General features: G+C 38.0%; 1 protein-coding gene across 1 annotated transcript in view; it reads right to left on the bottom strand.

Moving 5' to 3' along the window:
• Positions 1 to 606: 606 nt before the first annotated feature.
• MSH2 (mutS homolog 2) overlaps positions 607 to 18,751 on the bottom strand; it is a 46,250-nt gene continuing 28,105 nt past the window's right edge. Inside the window, exons 8-16 of the mRNA XM_027713020.2 lie at positions 17,422 to 17,531; positions 15,520 to 15,643; positions 14,307 to 14,457; positions 11,307 to 11,404; positions 9,954 to 10,199; positions 8,274 to 8,478; positions 7,649 to 7,896; positions 3,439 to 3,611; positions 607 to 1,019 (exon numbers count right to left, since the gene is read on the bottom strand). Coding sequence (XP_027568821.1) covers positions 846 to 1,019; positions 3,439 to 3,611; positions 7,649 to 7,896; positions 8,274 to 8,478; positions 9,954 to 10,199; positions 11,307 to 11,404; positions 14,307 to 14,457; positions 15,520 to 15,643; positions 17,422 to 17,531 — 1,529 coding nt within the window. The 3' untranslated portion in view covers positions 607 to 845. The remainder of the gene's footprint in view (positions 1,020 to 3,438; positions 3,612 to 7,648; positions 7,897 to 8,273; positions 8,479 to 9,953; positions 10,200 to 11,306; positions 11,405 to 14,306; positions 14,458 to 15,519; positions 15,644 to 17,421; positions 17,532 to 18,751) is intronic.

Genomic DNA, 18,751 nt, shown 5'->3' with positions numbered 1-18,751 from the left:
GAGGCTGTTTCTTTTTGTCCTGAGAGAAGAGACCAGCTCCCACCTTACTACGCCCTTCTTTCAGGGAGCTGTAGAGAGCAATAAGGTCCCCCCATAAGCCTCCTTCTCTCCAGGTTAAATACCTCCAGCTCTGTCAGTTGTTCCTCATAAGACTTGTGCTCCAGACCCTTCACCAGCTCTGTTGCCCTTCTCTGGACCTGCTCCAGCACCTCAATGTCCTTCTTGTAGTGAGGGGCCCAGAACTGGACGCAGGATTCGAGGTGCGGCCTCACCAGTGCCAAGTACAGGGGGACAATCACTGCCCTGGTCCTGCTGGCCAAACTATTTCTGACACAAGCCAGGATGCCATTGGCCTTCTTGGCCACCTGGGCACACTTAGATCAGATGGGGTTTTTTTCTAATGGAGCACTAACATAGCCTTACTAAATCTTCGATGAATTAATTAATATAATTGCATCCCACAGAAAAGAATCATGGTATGGGATAAAAATTCTGTGTATGCACTGTTGTTTTTTAAGGCTGTGGTAGTTGTATGCCACCTCAACTGTTACATTTTCTAGCACACTTCTGGTAAAATACTACGCATTCTGTTTGTGCCGCCAATAATTCTCTCAATATGAAAAAGCACTTTATTGAAAACTTCTAGAAGAGTACAGTGGTCACAACTAAAGCAGGAATCTGGCACATAATGTGCTCAGAATTTTTTACAAAATAATTACAATCCAAGAAAAAAAATGCCTACATACATCAGTACAAGTATCATAAAGTATAAAAGCTACAAGACAAGAAAATTATAGTTCTTTCAATGCAAAATAGGCTTCAAGAGCTGTATGCTGTTCTCACACCTATAATGATGTAACTTTCATTCGAGAAATTATTTCATTCACAAAACTGTTGTTCTTTGCCAGCACATCATTTCTCAGCTGTTTCAGCTTGATTTTGATGTCTTCTTCTGACATGTCTGTCAGGGGCAATGCTTTCACTTGACAAAGAAAATCCTGAATTATCTTTTCACCTTCCTGAAATGGAGGGAAGAGAAGTAAAAGAAAACAGAAAGAATGTTTAGATTGCAAGCAGGATTTTTGCAAATTCCCTAAAGATACAAAGCACTGTTCATCAGGAGAAACTCGGTGCAGGCAAAAAACATGGTTGTTTTTGCACTTGCTATCAAGTTTTCAACACCAGAACAATCCAGTTATACTGGCATCAGGAGTTCTTTTCCCTTTCAATCCCTGAGCAAAAAGCATCAGTTGATCAGCAGAAGTACAATACTTAACATTGAGATGTCCTATATATGTTCCACATTTAATCCCAGTGTGCAGCCACATGAGGTGAGGATTGCCAGCAACAACAGCATAAGAATGGCCATATTACCCAAACTAGTTACTTTTAGGGGGGACCGTAAATCAAAAGCAATGTTTCAACATGCAAAAGGAAAGAACGAATTGTAACCAAGCAACTGGAGAGTGGTCGTCACCAAGGAGAACAGATGATAATTAAGCTTTATGCATATGCTTTTATACAAACAGGCGAAGTGGAACTTCTAAACAATCTGACTTGAATAGCAAGAACAAACATTTCAGTGAACAGTATTCAGAATCCCTGTATTGGAAACAATTTGCCCATAATACAGAATTTTGTCCAGTCCTCTGTATTTTAGAATTCTACTAAAAGGTTTTCTTAATTTTCCCCTATCATGTAAGGCTAATGCAGTTTTCAGTGCACAAGTCTCCAAAGCACTCGGAAATGTAATAGCACACTTTTCCCTCTAAATGTGATGTCAACCAAGGCAGATAAATTGCCTGGGTGAGACATCTAAAGCTCTGCCATTCTATTGCCTAGAGAGTTTATGAAATATTATGTATTACTGAAATATCCAAGAATAAAACATGATGCTGTATTTGTCACAAGTGTTTGCTGTGTCAATTTAATTTACATCAACGTATGACCGTGCAGCCAGGTCCAACTAATCTGAAAATTTCTTCACCATGACATCTAGCACACTGACAAAGGAAAGGTAATAGTGGAGCAACTGAGGTAGTTTGAAAGAAAATCTCCTGGCAGTAAAAGTACAACAAAACAGAGATCATTCATCTACAACATCAGATCCACTTACTGAGTCAGGAACAAATGCAGTTGACCTCCGAAATTGAAAACAAAGTAACAGATAACAGCCTCTGTCTAAAGCAAAGGCTTTTTAAATGTAGAAAGTGCTTTGGATATGGACTAACACTTCAAGGCTTCCATACACTGGAGTATTACCAAGATTGCCAGGAAGAGATAAATGAGGTGCAAGGCTGTGAAGTTTCAGATCGACTGCTGGGACACAGAACTAAGATCTATAAGCATATTTCTATGCACACAGCAAGGAGGACCTGAACTGGTGAAAACCAATGCAAGCCATAAGGTAGCACATGGATTTCCTAGAAGGCTGCCACAGATGTCAATGGAAGGATTCTTAATCCAGCAACAAGATGACACAGGATATCCTGAGAAAGCTTCCTGCAAGCCCTTGTTTTCTTTCACACTGCCTGCTAATGAAGCTTCTTTAAAAAGAAGGCAAAGGGAGAAAAAACAGTTCAGTCAACATTATACAATTGTATTATACAATGTAGACATGATCAGATCTATGATGAGATGTGGGTTTCCTCAACCTGTGCTCAAAGACCGTGTAAAGCCAAGAAGATTTTACTTCCCAGTTGAGTAGAGAAAGCCAAGCTAAAATTCTCTCATGTGAAATGGGAAGAACTTCATAACATCTGTAAATCAGACATTCCAGGTCCTTTGATATGATCAGCTTGTGAGATGTCTTAGTACTGATGGGACACGGAAAGGCACAAAGGAGAAAGCTGTGTACTCAGCTTTTCTGTGATGTGAACAGATCTGAGCACATTGAGCTTTAAGAAATTGGCACTAATGAGCTCTCAAACAAGGGGGAGCAAAACCAGGTGCAATCCAACTGCGGAGCTAAGAATAATCTACACAGTTATAATAAAGCTTTGTCTTAAGTCCCAAGAAACTTTGCACACAAATTAAATAGTCAACAAAAGTGATGAACACAAAATTCTGGCTTGGTTCACAGCATAAATAAAACTCCAAAGGTCAGGCAGAGACATGGTCCTTTGTATGACCCCAGTTGTTCACCAATCATACTCACTGGTGATCACTATTCTTTAAGAAAAAAAATGAGTTTCAACCTCACAACTACGTCTTTAGATAAAATTCTTGCGTATGTTAAGTTGAAATGAATCTAAATCAAAACCCACTATCCCTGAACATCTCTTCAATTCTTAAAAACTTCATAGCTAAAACATTTTGTTATGGAAAAATGTATTAAAGGTAATTATCCTCAAGCACTGGGGGAATCTGAATCCTTAAACTATTTTGCTTGAGCTATTCCAGCAAAAAAACTTTTAAAAAACATTTCTGATAGCAAACCTCTCTCTCTCTGTAGGGTTTCTTGGCTGATGGTTCTCCTTCAGAGTCCCTGGACTTGCCAATGTTCTGAAACTCCTCCAGCTCCAAGGCTTTCGCTCTTGCACTTTCTATCACATGTTTTGGGAAAGCTGCCAACTCTGCTACATGTATTCCAAAACTCTGGTCACAAAAACCTGGATGCAGAGAAATAACCCAAGAGTTAACAATGCTCAAAAGATAATATGGCTACATAGAAATTATATGAACAAGCTTGTAATAGTTCTCTGTTCTGAAGAATTAAGTGTGTATCATCATTTGGTTCTCCCCAACACTTTCTGATTTACCTTTTGAACTAAACCTGATAACACAGACTAAAGAATATGCTCTTATTTAATTAAGCTCTCTTAGAGCAGTAATTGCAGAGCTCCAAAGTGCTTCAGGAAGAAATGGAAAATTCTTCAGGCAGAAAGAATTTCCCTCTACTACTTGAATGACATTGAATAATGATTTTTATTAAAGCACTTCAGCACAGTCTGCAGTATATAGTAATTTGCCTCTTTTTTAATATATATCTCTCACACTTATATAATATAAATTAGTTATTTATATAAATATATATGTGTGTGTATGCATAAATATTAAAAATGTTGCATTCTCAAACATCCCTTTTCTCCTTTGCATCTGTAGCACATAACTCCTCAGTCTCCAGGAGTCCCCTCTAATTATATCAAAACCTTTCAACTTTAAGTTTACACTTATTTTAATTAATACATGGTTTATAACACTTGGTTGAGAAAGAAAAGTTCTCATAATTGCTCAAAATATCTAAATTATACATGGTTACATAAAACAATTTTCAAAATCTGTCAACTTCATTAGTTTACATTATCATAATTCCATTTGGCACCCCACAAATATTACTACATCCTTTTAATTCTGGTCTCCAGCCAAGAGTTATGAATAAATGAATTACACATGCAAAATGACAGTTAACTAATCATCTATTAAATACTGGGTATCCAAAGAAGAGGTAAAGGAAAACTTAGCATTTAGGTTTTTTTCTGTTTTATTAACCTTGTAATCTCTTAAACTTCTCAAAAGGAGACTACCATTTTTAAGCAGAAACTAGTCTCCTTGATTTTATACTAAAAACACACACCTTCCCAGACACAAAGCTAACTTGGTTCTCACTCAGAGAATCCTGAGCAGAGGCCTGGAGAACAGTACTTTCTGTGTCTCCTCTTTCAGAGATCTTCTCACACTCTTGAAGCATGAAGACAGGGTTGAACATACTGTATAAAAAGTTCCTTGTCACACACTTCAGATTTAGTTATGCATTTCAAATGACATGAAACCTGTTATTTGTTTCAAAACACAGCTGTATCCAAGCTGCCTCTACTCACATCCTTGTCAGAGCAACTTAACACTTCCAAAAGGGAAAGAGCACAACACTAAATGCAAAAACTTATGTGAGAGAGATCCAATTTTAGACCAGGTATTTTAAGATGAAGACTTCATAACGTTGTATCTCTTCGGTAGATAGATAGATAGATACATACATACATAGGTAGATAGATAGATAGTAGATAGATACAAACTACTGTGCCTCTACACTCAATAGCACTTCCAAGAAAATGGATGGAATGAAAAGACATTGCACGTACAGAGAAAAGGTGGGTATGACTAAAAACGGCAAAGATGATTCAAGAAAAATATGAAAATGGGCTTCTAGAATTTTTATCAGGACCAGAATAGTTGCATTAATACAGGTATAAAAAACAAAAGGAGTGGGTTGAAGAAAGAAAATTCACCCAACTATCTGGGAAGTATTAGGGGATTTTATCGTAAGAATTGCTATTCCAAAGGATGTAGAAGGTAGAAGGTTTTGATACAGTGTATATTAATTCCCTCCCCAACCAACGTGCTCAAAATAAGGCATCTAAATAAAGAAGGTTTGTTTGAAGATAATGTACATCACCAGCTCCTGCTGCACCAAAACCACTCATAGTTTCAATGTGTGCTTGCAGCAGCTTATTACTATATTTTTCTTCAGTTCCCATGCCACACTAAATCATCTTCTAAGCACTGATTTGAGCAACGCATTCAGAGGGCTCTGAACCGTCACTTGGTGGAAGGAGCTCAACATATGCTGCAGAAGATGGGAAACAGCACACTCGGGAAGAACCACAGACACTGCCTCTCCATGGGCAAGGCTGGGTGCCAGGACCGCAGCACTCTGGACTAATACTCAGAAGCCTGGAAAAGTGCACGAACCAAGAGCATTTCTAAGGAATAAAGATCCCAAAAGGCAAGGACTCAGGGTTAAAAGAAACAAGGCTGTGGCAGCCAGAGCTAATCTACCCAGCTGTAAGCAGACTCTCAGTAAAACCAGAGGAGAGCAGTACTTCTGGTCCTGCTGTGATTCCCCTTGTTCAGAGCGGTCTCCTAATCTTAGAGAAAAGTATCCAAAATCTAATTGGAAGATTATAGCCAGAGGGGAATACCAGATTAGAAATGGTCATACATGTAATCAAAGGGCAAGAAATGAAGTAATTTCATGGATTTAAAACCAGAAGAAACGAGTAAGAAATAATTAGTAATGTCATAGGAGCAAAACTTGCATGGTACCACTCCAGGGAGGCTCAGATCAGGAGATAAAACCACATTTACCAATTATCTAAGGACATTTAATAGTATGGTGATAGCCTGTGAAGATTATAAAAAATATCTTTAAAAGCATCTCAGTAAAATTTGATAGCTGGGCAGCATACGAATTACATTTCAGAACAATATATGTCAGAAGGAATGAACTGAAAAGTCCTAAACTGGCTAAAAAAATGAGGAAACAGTGGAGAGAGTGCCAAGATAATACATACTGAACATGCACTGTTCACAAATAGCAGAGTTATTAGGATGAACAAGGTAAGCAAAAGCAAGTGTTTGATATGTCAGCATAACAAAACAGCTTTTAAAATGAGGAATGTAGTACAGCAATTGTACCAGTAAGATTAAATCCTTAACAAAAAAGATATAAGTAAACGTCAGTCTCCAGGATTTGAGATGAGACATGGACTAGCTCCTTAGCCTTAACAAGGATGGATGATACTGAGTAATTCTTTTAGTAAAGTTAACAGCCTAACTCCTCAAATAATTATTCCTTTTTTGAGACAAAACCACTCCACAAGGTAAGCTGTTGATCAGATCCAGTCTAGCCAGAGTGCTCTACAGGAGCCATGTTCTACCTATTTGAGAGTCATCTAACTCATTCCTTCATTGTGGAACTCAGAAAAGGAAAATTAAGAGGCATTTTTAAGTGAGAATATAGAGTAACAGTACTCTGCCCACATTTTAAATCAAAATATCGGTCCAGAGGTTGCCAACCTGACTGAAATGCTCTAACGAGAACAATAAAAAAATCACTGTAGGGTTGACAACTAAATTAGAAGGCCATAAACGAGCACACCTTGCAAGCCACAGTTACACAGCCCTCCTTTATGTAGCATAAATACAGGCTCCTGCTGAAGGGAACAAGAAATGATTGGGGATATAGAGAAGCAGGAGGAACTGTTTTCTGCAGTGAACAGATTAAATTTATGCCTAATAAAAAATTGTTTAATTTAACACTGAAGGAATAACTGGATCCATTAAAGGATTTTAATTAAATACATCTAACTGATTTTACACTAACAAAACAGGCTACTTGTTGTTTCACTATGATGCCATTTGCTAAAAATAAACCATATGATTTTTCCTACATCAAACTACTGCATAAATTGGGCAACATAAGACTAAATCTTATCACAATGAAATAGACATTATTAAAAATTGCCAGTACATAAAAGTTGCACTCATTTCTTTTAAAAGAACAGTTTAAGGAACATAAGTATTTCCAACCAGCACGTTAAAATGGCTGATTTAAGAAAACAGAAAATAACCCTTTGGAACCATTCCCTCTGGTCCTTAAAAAAGGAAAAGGGAGTGACTCAAAAGCACCAACTTGAGTGGCAGAAACAACCTAGAAGTCTTAACAAATAATCATCAACATCATCACCAACTGCGTTCACACATGGTCACAGCTCCTGCCGTACACACTCCCTACGGACAGAGAAGAATGTGTCTATTATAAAACCAAAGCCTGAAGTATGACATTAATTTATTCCCCCCATTAAGACTTTTTCCTCTCTCAGGGCAAAATGAAGTTTACCCTGATTCACCATATACACAGTCTTACCTTCCTTGACACGATAAAGCATCGTCAGTGTGTCATCAGTGGTCAGAGCAGTAACATGTAGGTTATTTACTGTTGGCACTTCGTCAGCAAGAGCTGTCAGTTCATGAAAATGTGTAGCAAACATAGTGAAAGCACAGATTTTGGTAGCAATGTATTCTGAGATAGCCCATGCTAAGCCAAAGCCATCGTAGGTAGAAGTTCCTCTTCCCAGTTCATCAATAATTATCAGGGAGTTTTCAGATGCTGTCCTAAAAACACAAGAGCATTTTATAATGTTTGAGAACAGCATGAGTTCAGGATATTGGAGTATCACAAGTTATGAAGAAGCAAAAGACCTTTCCTATTTACATAACAACATACAAATAAAGTGCAAACACAGTGTCACACAGATCATTCCAAATTAGTTCCTTTGTCCCGTTCAGACTTTGGCCTCCCGGTAGCAGCTCTGTATTGACCGCTGAAATAAACAGAAGGCAACTTCAAGAACTTATGAACCAGATAAAAAGGCCTTGAGATCCTCCACTGAGGTTCTTCTACACAAAAGAAAAACATCAATGCATCTTTCTTAGAGCATGTCCTTCCCCATCAGCCCCAACCAACACAACCAAATAAGCACAGGACTTGCCTAAGGATTGAAGCAGTTTCCAGCATTTCAGCCATGAAAGTAGACACGCCTTTCAGCTGACTGTCTCCTGCTCCCACCCGAGCCAGGATACAATCCACAATGGTTATTTCTGCAGAGTCACACGGAACAAAACACCCAATTTGGGCCATAAGAACAATCACTCCTGTCTGCCGGATGTAGGTTGATTTTCCCCCCATGTTAGGTCCTAGAGAAGAAATTTTGCAAAAAATAATTAAAAAACCATCATCTTTTTACAATTCAACAGTTCTTTTAGAGGAGAACAGGCTCTAAATTAAAACAAAGAATGTTTAAACTTATAACTCTCTTGCCAGTAAAAAGTAGCAAACTTGTCTAACAGGTGCAACAAGTGGCTCCAGTACTTGGCTGGTTTGTTCATCTTTCTCACTGTGCTTTTTCAAAAAGAAAAGTGATCAGAGAGCATAAGTTTTAGGACTTTTCAGAAGTACAAGCAGTCATCTAAAATATACCTAAACCTTTAAAGTCATCAGTATTGCTGCTCAAGAATAATATTAATTTGTTTTCACCTCAAAAGACAATTAAAATTTCCCTGTAAAAATGAAACAACTTAGATATAGAGTGGGTAAAAGCTAATGGGTGATTTAAAATCAGCAAACCCAGATATTAATAAGTTAATTGTAATGAAGTATAAATGAAATAAAAATTATTTTTCAGAAAACTGATCACTAAAACCAATTTTATGCTTTTGCTAACCAGAAAAACAAGTGTCTTACCATGAATTTTTTCAGATTTTCAGTTTTGCTTTTTGATTATCTTAGAAGTGTTCATTAATCATTCTCTAATTTCAGATCTTTGCTACTCAGAATGTATGTCAAGGACATATGGATGGAAATTAAGATTCAATTAAATCTATAAACACTAAAAATGTTTTCCTGCGTAGTAAAATTATCTTAATTACACCAGAGAAAAGGGTAAAAAATGGTACCGTCATTGAAACATGTTTTGCATTTAAAATCAACCTTAATACTTAACAAAGAAAACACTAATGAAGAGGCTGCTTAAAATCTTGCCTACAAAAGATGCCTATGTGGCTACAGTACAATTGATACCCAGTGGAATTTTCCAAATCACTTAAGCAGTTTCAGGTTCTCCAGCTCCTGAGGTTGCCTGGTTTGTGGAGTTACATTCACTAAGGCAAAGAAAACATTAAAGAAGGACTAAATTCTTCTTTTCTACTGTCCTAGCAGCCTCTCTCTTCATGAATGACTCTTTCGAAATTAGTGATCGCCTTCTACAAAGAGTGCACCATAACTACAATCACAATAACCAAATCCATTAATATTAGTTTGGATGATGAGAAATATGCCTGTATGTGCAGAAACATGTAGAATATCCGTAATCAAAGGTAACATTTCACTAGAATATTATGGACACTTTCTTTTTTTTAATATAATAAACAACAGTAGCTTACAAACACCCTCTCTTCTTTTACAGAGCTAAATCTTATTCCCCATTCAGAAAGAAAAGTACTTTACTAGCTGTTTGTTGATTAGAGAAATTGTTTTGACAGAGTTCTATTAAATTGCTGGTTTGTTTTGCTTATTTTGTTGGTTAGGTTTTTTTAAAAAAACATCATTATTGGAAATACTCAAGACATTTATAAAGTAAATAACAACAGAAAAAGAGAACAGAAGTATTTACCAGTAATAATGTGGAACATCTGCTTGCCCTTCTCGAATGTAACGTCATTGGGGATGAAAGCCACCTCATCCTGCATTTCGAGGCAAGGATGCCTTGCACCTTTCAGCACAATCCTCCCCTGTCCCTTTTCCAGAATGACAGGACGGACATATGGCACCGGTGCTCCGTTGGACACGTGAGCAAAACTGACAATCACATCTAACTGAGCTACCACGTCGTTCATTGTCTGCATTGGCTCTGCATAACCTGTTTTGATTAGGGAGACACACAAATTCAATACTGTTAGCAATTTTTTTGCCCTTGCTGAAGAGGTGTCTTAAAGCCTGTAGCAAGCCCATAAAATCAGTTCATCTGCATTAACAACTTTGTTCATGGTGGCAGTCACCTTCTGGGAGAGTCCAAGATGTAATCCTAAAGTTCCCATGCCTTGAATACTAAGGGGACTTCTTCAGACTAAGACAGGGAAGAGTTGAGGCCATGTTGACTATTTTCGCTCAACACCCAGACAGTGAGAAACAGCTTAACCTAGTACAGGAGGCAAACACTCGCAGTGGCAGATGGCTGGAAATCCAGTACCTTTCTTTCCTCCATAATACACTGTATTCTGGTGCTCAGGCAAGCAAAGAGACACAGCACAGACACTTCAGGCACAGCAACCATCTATGTTTATGTGAATGATGGGAGGGAGAGGTCTATGAGATACAGCGCCTGTGATACCAGAGAACCAGACTGGATGGCCCAGCATCCCCAGTAACAGTTCTAAGTTTAGGTGTTTGGTTTTCTCCGGTGAAAGGGATGAGGTACAGGAGTCTACAGCCCAAATTCCCCAATGTCTCTTTTGCTTTTGGTGAAGAATACTAAAGAATGCTCTGTCAGCAGGCAATCTTGGAGCAAAATATATGGTAATTATTTATGAAAACAAGGATTTTTTTATTGCACCATTTAAGCAATGACTAACTTGATCTTATATTGCATACCAACGTTCTTCACAGACCTCGGGTCCCACTCCCTCAGTTCTCTGTTGTCCTTTACCACTTCTGCCATTTGGGTGAAGGTGCCCAGAGTCAGGGAGGTAGGTGAAGGATAGATGTGGCCTTTATGGGCTTATTTTTGTCCCTTCCATGGGATTAGCATTTGCACACACCTCATCACTGCCCATTTGTAGCAATGCCAGGAAAGGGTCTGACCACAGAAGACAACATATTTCAATCTTCCAACAACTGTCTGAAAGCCACACCTCACTTTTCACGTTAATTCTGTGGGGAATGAGAGCCTCTACAGAAGGCTCTCAAAGTAACTGCAAGTCCTCCCAGCATTCCAGACTGTGATACCCATCAAAACTGGCATTTTCACCTGAAGCAATGCTAATGATTTCCTTAACAATTGCATCCTGAGCCTCTTCATACTCTTCTCTGTTCCTTTTATATTCTTCATTGACAGAGCTCAGTTTGCTGTGAAAAAAATAATAATATTTAGAAGCCGTGGTGTTCTGTCTTCACCTGCAATGCCAAACTTCTGGCTCCTCATCTATGAGCCAATACCAGTTGTCCCCCACCTGTCTTAAGAGCAAGGTTCAGCACAAGGACCACAAAGCAACTAATCTACAATTCGTTCACACCAGGATATCTGCAATATTAATTCCAAGTTGAAGAACACCCACAAGGGCCAAACCACCAATTCTAGCATCAACACATGATTCTTCAAAATCTTCCAGTAGTTGTTTGTTATAGACACTCCATGTGATAAGGACTATCGCTTAAAGCTGAATTTCTGGCCATTTTGCTATGGGATGCGGCACATTATAGAACTGGTAGAGAAGAATTGCTGCTAAGCAACTGTGTAATTAGCCCAGAGTCCTACAGTAGGCTTATCAGAGCTGAAGGCATTGACTTATTTCATTTAGTAAAAACCTCAGTGAACTACTGTCACTGAGAACAGGTTCTAGTCTTCAAAATAAGGCAAGCTGAAATCAAGAGTTTAAACAAGTCTTTAGTTTTCTCAAGTTCGTCTCTCAAACAAGGAGCATGGTCTGCAAGATTGAATAAGAAACACACTCGAGTAGTGTACCCACACTATAAGCAGAAGTCAGCCTTGTGCTTCTAGCACCACCAACAGAAGCAACTATAACTCAAGTAAGCACAGAGAAATCTGTTTTATTAGTGATGCATGGGCTGCTTCCCTAAGGGAAAGTAACAGATGACACAGAACAGGTTCTAAGTACCATCTTCTCAGTTACAGAAAAGCCTAACTTCATCATACATTTAGATTCATAATATATCTAGAAGCAGAAAAGGCTGTTTTAAATTTCAGGGATGTTTTTAAAAAATATCCTCTGAGTAAATGTTAAAACAAAATGCAATTAAGGCTTACACTTTGTTCATTTAAGTAAATTGGTGTGAAATACACCAACACATTGGTTGGTGTGAACCAATATGTTTGCCCTCCTTTTCAAAGCAAAGGATTTATTACTATGAAAGTGAGTGATTAACAGAAAACAGTCACTACTGGTAATAGCCCTGTCTTGAAACCAACCTTCCCCTGTAGGCAGAGCTCCTCATACTTGTTTGTCAATCAAGATCTCTCTCTCAGTAAACTCCCTTCTCTGCTGCTAATTCCAGCAGGACATAGAGCAGTACAAGCAGGGTTTGTCTGAAACAGACTGCATGATATATTAAATTCTGCTGCTTTTACCCTTCCAGGTAGCACATGCAGGAGACTTAAAAATTAGTTTTCTCTGGGACCTGCCATTGACAGGTTTGTCAGAAGGCTGAAGTCCAATTAGTGGCTGATTATCAGAGGCATTTCTTAGGGTTGATACTGGGGCTGATACTATTTATGCTTTGATTAACAACCTGAATGATGGGGCTGAATAAACTCTCAAAGACTGTGAACAATACCACAGGAAGGAGAGCTGACAGTACGCGGGAGGACACGGCTGCTATTCACTGGGATACCTACAGACTTGAAAAATAAGTGGACAACAATTTCAGCAAAGGCAAACGTAAAGTCCTGCACCTGGGATGAAATAACTTCATGTAATAGTAGAGACTGTAGTCCAAACAATAAAAAAAATCATTAAATACTTGGGGGATCCAGTGGACAAGAAGCTGAGCACAAGGCAGCAGTGTGCCCTGAGGCAGAGAAGGCCAAGCCCATGTTGGCTGCACTAGCAAGACTGGACCCAGCATGTTGAAGGAAGCAATTCTTCCCCTCTATTCAGCACTTGTGAGACCATATCTGCAGAGCTGTCTCTGTTTTCTTCTTCCCTGTGAGAGAGATCAAACCTGGAGCAGATGGTCACCACAAAGATACAGAGCTGGAGCACATGGTACACAAGGACAGGCTGACAGAGGTGCCTGCCCAGGCTAAGAATCTGAAGTCAGCCCAGAGGGAAGAGGCACCAGACTCTTCTTGAAGGTGCACAACAAAAGAATGAGATACTAAGACCTCGAGTTTCTGAAAGGAAAATTCTCATTAGATCAGATCAGAAAAGTTTTCACAAAGAGTGATTCAGCACTGGAACTTCTGCCCTGCTAGGCTGTGAAGGATGCCTGAAGGATGGGCCCCTGGGTAAGGCCTTGGGCTACAGTCATCTAACTTGCAGATAGGATCTAATTTCCAAGGTGGATGTGCTTTGAGGGAGAGATAAGAGATTATCACCCAATTCTGCATATCTAACTTTCTACTTTAGTTTGCTCTGAGGAAAAACACTGAAGAACAGAGACATTAGATGACCGATGTAGTCCTTGCTCCTTCTAGAATGCTCTAAAAGAGCTAAAATTCAACAAAGAAAAAATAGACTTTTTGCTCAGTTGACCTGTGACAGAACTGCTGTCCAGACAAGGAGACACTGAAACAGCATCAGCCTGAAGACTGGAATTTTTAAATAGCTTAATCAAAAGAGGCACTGAATTGATGTTCAATACATAGGACTAACATTAGAGCATGACTTGGAACAAAGAAAAGGTAATCACCAACAAAATTGCTGCATGTCATATTTGGTGATAAACATAAATAGCTCTTTCCCTACTGCAGCTTGTAAAAGTGTCTGTATAAACACTTCAGAGTGACTGCAATTATGCTACTTGCTGCAGCTAAAACGGAGGAATTAGCCCAAGTCAAAGGACCAAAAATAGCTAACAGTTGGCAATGGGGAATGCAGCTTTTAACATAAACTGTATGACTATTCTTCCTTCATGCCAGTCTTGCTCCATATTTCAATCTGTGAGCCAATTAAAAATGTGAAAATTCAGCCATTCAAGATGCAGGGAAACCAGTTCATCGGTATAATTAAAAAGGAACAATCCTATTACTTCACAATAGGCTTGAAAAAGCACCAAGATGACCTCATACCTGTTGGTGAATTTCACACCATTCTTCTGTGTATCAACTATTGCATATTTTGAATTGTTGCGGAGAACTTTTTCCTCCTTGCAAGTTATTCGAAAGTGATGCCCAAACTGTGAATTTGTCTCCAGTTTGATACTTTTGCCAGCTTCCAAACCTTTTGGATGAAAAGAAAGAAAAAGAAAGCAACTGTATTATCACAAATCCAGCACCCTGTCCTATTTCTGCTCACTATTCCCCAGTTTCCATAAGCCAATTCAGCAGACTTGCTTTGATTCCGTACAGGTATGAGAAATATCCAGACCCAATAGGAGCACACTGATACATTCTCTGCTCTGACATTGATATGCTCTCAAACTGCATATTCAAATCAGGCTCACAATTACTGTATTGCTATGAATTCTCCAGAAAAGTGAAAAATGTTCATAGCAAATTGCAAGGACATTCTGCATTGCTGCTGCAAGCACAGCACCTATACTCTTGTGATCCTTCTACTAACACATACTTCTGCTGGTGAGATTTCTCATCTCATCCCTACACGATCTTTTCTTTCCTTCTTTTCATCCAGGTATCTTGTTTACACTAAAAAAAGTACCAAGACTACAAAAAATATGCAAGCCCTTAAAGGTGTAACCTAAAATGGTGTTGCCAGTTTTCCTTGCCACATTTGCATTAAAAGTTGGTGGCTTTTGTTTTTTTAAGTTGCTCTTTGAATGCCTGATTCATCAGCTGCACATGGAACTTTCTGCATAGGGTAATCAATTCTTTAAATGTCTCATTTGCTTATACATTACATTTTGCAAAGAAACATAAAAAGAAAACTAGCATGTCCTGAATGGACACTCAGGAGAATGCACGGGGGGGGGGGGGGGGGGGGGGCGAAGTTTCAATGCATGTCCTCAAAGGATGTAAAACAGAACTAGACTTAGCCAAGAGTTTGATGCGTTACAGTTCTACAAAATGAATTCTGCAGTATATTGCAACACGCTTGATAATTTCTGAAATGCTTCGGAATGCTGTCTTCAAAAAAAAATAAAGGCCAGGTTCTAAACCAAAAATCACTCTGTTTTCAACAGATTGTACTGCGACAACTAAAGTCACACCAATCCAACAACAAAATAATACAAACATACCTTAACTCCTCTGTACCAGTTTTCATCACTTGATCGCAAAACATTTTACAAAGGAGGTAAGAATCAAAGGCAGTTCCAAACCCTACCTAGTTCTTTGGCTGCAGTCTTTAACAAGGACTGCATTTGCTCTTCCAGTTCATTCATCTTCTCACTTAATTCTGTTAAATTAGGATCAAAAGAAGACTTGACAAGAAATTCATGATTATCCACCTAGGGAAAAATAACAAGAAAAAATTCACATGAACAGAGGCAATAAAAAAAAAATTACCTCCCTGATCATACACAGTGAAATGAATTCACTTAATCATTTATTCAATTTTTAAAACACGTATAATTTTGTAATGCAATGTTATTTATGATAGTTGGTGTCTGATTCAACTGCAAAACAAATACAGATTAAATAAGTTGTATTTCATCTTTTTTCTCTCTCTTCCCCATGCTTCCACTGCCAGGTGGCTGTATACTGAAAGCACCAACAAACACTGAAGCTGCCCCAAGTTGAGGAGGAGGTTGGAATAGAGGGTTTTTCAAAGGCCTCTTATGATTCTGTGAAAGACAAGAATGGAAGTGACAGTTTCTCAACTTTTATTACAGCTAGGTAAATGAATAACCACATCCCACGCTTTTTGAACTCAGATGTTTCTTTTTATATTAGAATGGATTATTGACATAATTTAGTTGCTATGACAACCTATCCTTCAATTGCACTCAGAATAGAGCTGGTTTTGTTTGAACTCCCTAAAAATCTAGGGGGAATTTCAAGTCAAAGTGCAAGTTTTAACATTCATATAGACAAGGGTTATTCTCCTGGTAAAACCAGTGTTGGCTTATCTATAGCTACTTTCCAGTACCTTGATGGGGAGGAAAAATCAAATCCAACATAACAGATTCTATGGTACTTGATTAAAAATAACTGACTTGTTATTCTGTTTAGGACAACAAAACATTTTTAAAGTAGAACCTGAAAAGAAGTTTAAAGAGCTGGACTATGAAGGGTGAAGGCTTAGAACAGCTGTTAGTTAAAGAAAACAGAGTCCCAGGGCACACGAACCGCATCAACAGATGGTCTGTAACTAGTATAAAGCTATAAATTTCTTCATTACCATATATCACAAATTACAGCAACATGTCAATCAAACAGTCTTTCCATAAACAGTAGAAGGCAGCTGATGGATGCATAACACAATACAAAGAGATAAAATGCAGTGCTTCTGCCTTTGGAGAAAAGTACACGTGTTCAAAATTTTAAAGCCACTGCAGTTTCCACAAGTTCGACACCTTGCCCTTGCACAACGTCTGGCACGAGGTTAGAGAGATTTCATCCTTTCAGAGTCAACTGAGACTGACACTTATGGCAATCTTAAAAGACTTCCCAAGTTTACCAAAATTACTGAAAGACCCTGCTGAGAGGAACATTAAATACATTTCTAACCAAGTATGTCCATTTCAAAATCCATCTTATCAGTTCTCTAACAAAGATAATGGGAGAAAAGTAAAGTCAGTCTTTAAGCCTAAGGCAATAATTTTTCAGAGAGGCAAACTGTTAGTTATGAAGACTTAATCCCACTAAATAGCACCAAGTCTAATGAACTTCTTTGAAGCAAAAAAATATGTAATAAACATATTCTGGCTACATTCTAGATATGAGGCATATCACAGTAACTTTAAAAATACAAAGAAGCAGAGAAATTACAAAATTACTTCTCCACTTTCAATACTGATGAGGTTTTGAAAAAATAGTTTCAGGTCCACAGCATCTCTGTATACAGAGCCTTTTCTCATTGGTTAGATAATTTCAGATAGCAGGTGAATATCCTGTTGATATTCAACTGCTATACTAATAACAGTCTTCATATATTCCACAGATAAATTATCACTAACTGCTTAATATAGAAGATCAATTAAATTTAGTGAGTGTAGAGCAGATTGCAAAGTTCAATAAGAAACTTTAATTGCCAAGTAAACCCCTCCCACGCACCAGCCCGTACCTTCTCCATATCCAGTGTTGTCTCTATCATCTCCAGAAATTTTGAGAAGTCAGAGTAGATATCATTAAGGGGTGTTATAAACACTGCCAACAACAACATCTGGTGAGCTCCTGTTAAGAACAAACAAGAAAAATTATCATTCACAAAACCCCACAAATTTACCAGAATTCACTTATCCAAGGTAAACAACACAACTACATAGCTGGTTAATTTTTACTAAGATGATTATTTCACTGGAATACGTGTACCTTCTCCTAAATTGGCATTATCCCACCTACATTCTGATCGAGTTTGTACCTATTCTGTCATCTTTGTTCTTAACTGGTTGTATTCCTTCCCTTCTACTATGAGTAAGACTACAGACAAACAACACTTTGAAAGTAAACCTGCTGTCTTGATATTACCAATTCTTGCACACAAAAAGCTGAAATGGCTTTAGTAAAAAGTGTAGGTCTTATCATCCACACTCAGTTTTTAACTTTTCTTAAGACAAAATTACCAAAACTTGGGAATATTTGGTAGATTACAATACAGACAAATAGAAATCGAGGTGTTTGATGTTATTTGATTTTGTTTTCCACAAAAAACCCAGATCTTTATAGTCACTGATGTTTCCACTAAACGGGAAGTTATCAAAATTAAATTAGTCTCTTCCAAGGTATTTTGTTAGCACAGATACTCTCTGCCACTAAGTGACATATTGGCTGGAAGTCACCAAAAGCAGTTTACAGTTAACATGCACAAATATTGCCAATTTTGTGAAAGAAGTATTTTCTTCAGGCCTACAAATAAGTACCTACACTCAGCAGCCAGCTCTGAAAATATTCTGACAGGAAATAAATGTTTACACCTTTGCAGTCACTTCAAGTTATGATTTAATCACAGAAAGATTAGCATTATTGACTATGTGATTTACAGAAAATGTCTCAAACTGAATCCAATACTAGGATCTTAGAGTCACAGGATTATGTACAGAATTATGGTATTTGCCTCTAATGTTTGCAGGCAAGGCTGCAGAGAAATACAGAATTAAGCTTTGGCTATTCCACAGCCTCTCAATTTCTCACCAGACTAGGGAAAAAAGTCCTAATCTTTCATAAGAAAAATTTCCATACAAATTTATAGAAGTCACATAGTGAGGACATGATTACCCAAGGGAATCTCTCTTCTCTCTCAGCTCTGTAATTCAAGTAGAAAGAAAAAGTTTGGTTTGATTCCTTTTCCTCCCATGCCTTTTTGCTTCCCCACTCTCTCAAGCTTTTAAACTTAAAGCTCTAAACTGATTAGTCTCTATTACTAGAGAAAAAAATTATATATTATTGAGAGATTA

This window comes from Pipra filicauda, unplaced genomic scaffold, assembly GCF_003945595.2.
Source record: "Pipra filicauda isolate LSUMZ 115617 unplaced genomic scaffold, ASM394559v2 scaffold143_size2779998_pilon, whole genome shotgun sequence".
Classification (NCBI taxonomy): domain Eukaryota; kingdom Metazoa; phylum Chordata; class Aves; order Passeriformes; family Pipridae; genus Pipra; species Pipra filicauda.
The sequence above is the reverse complement of the archived record's forward strand: the minus strand, read 5'-3'. Positions and strand labels throughout refer to the sequence as shown.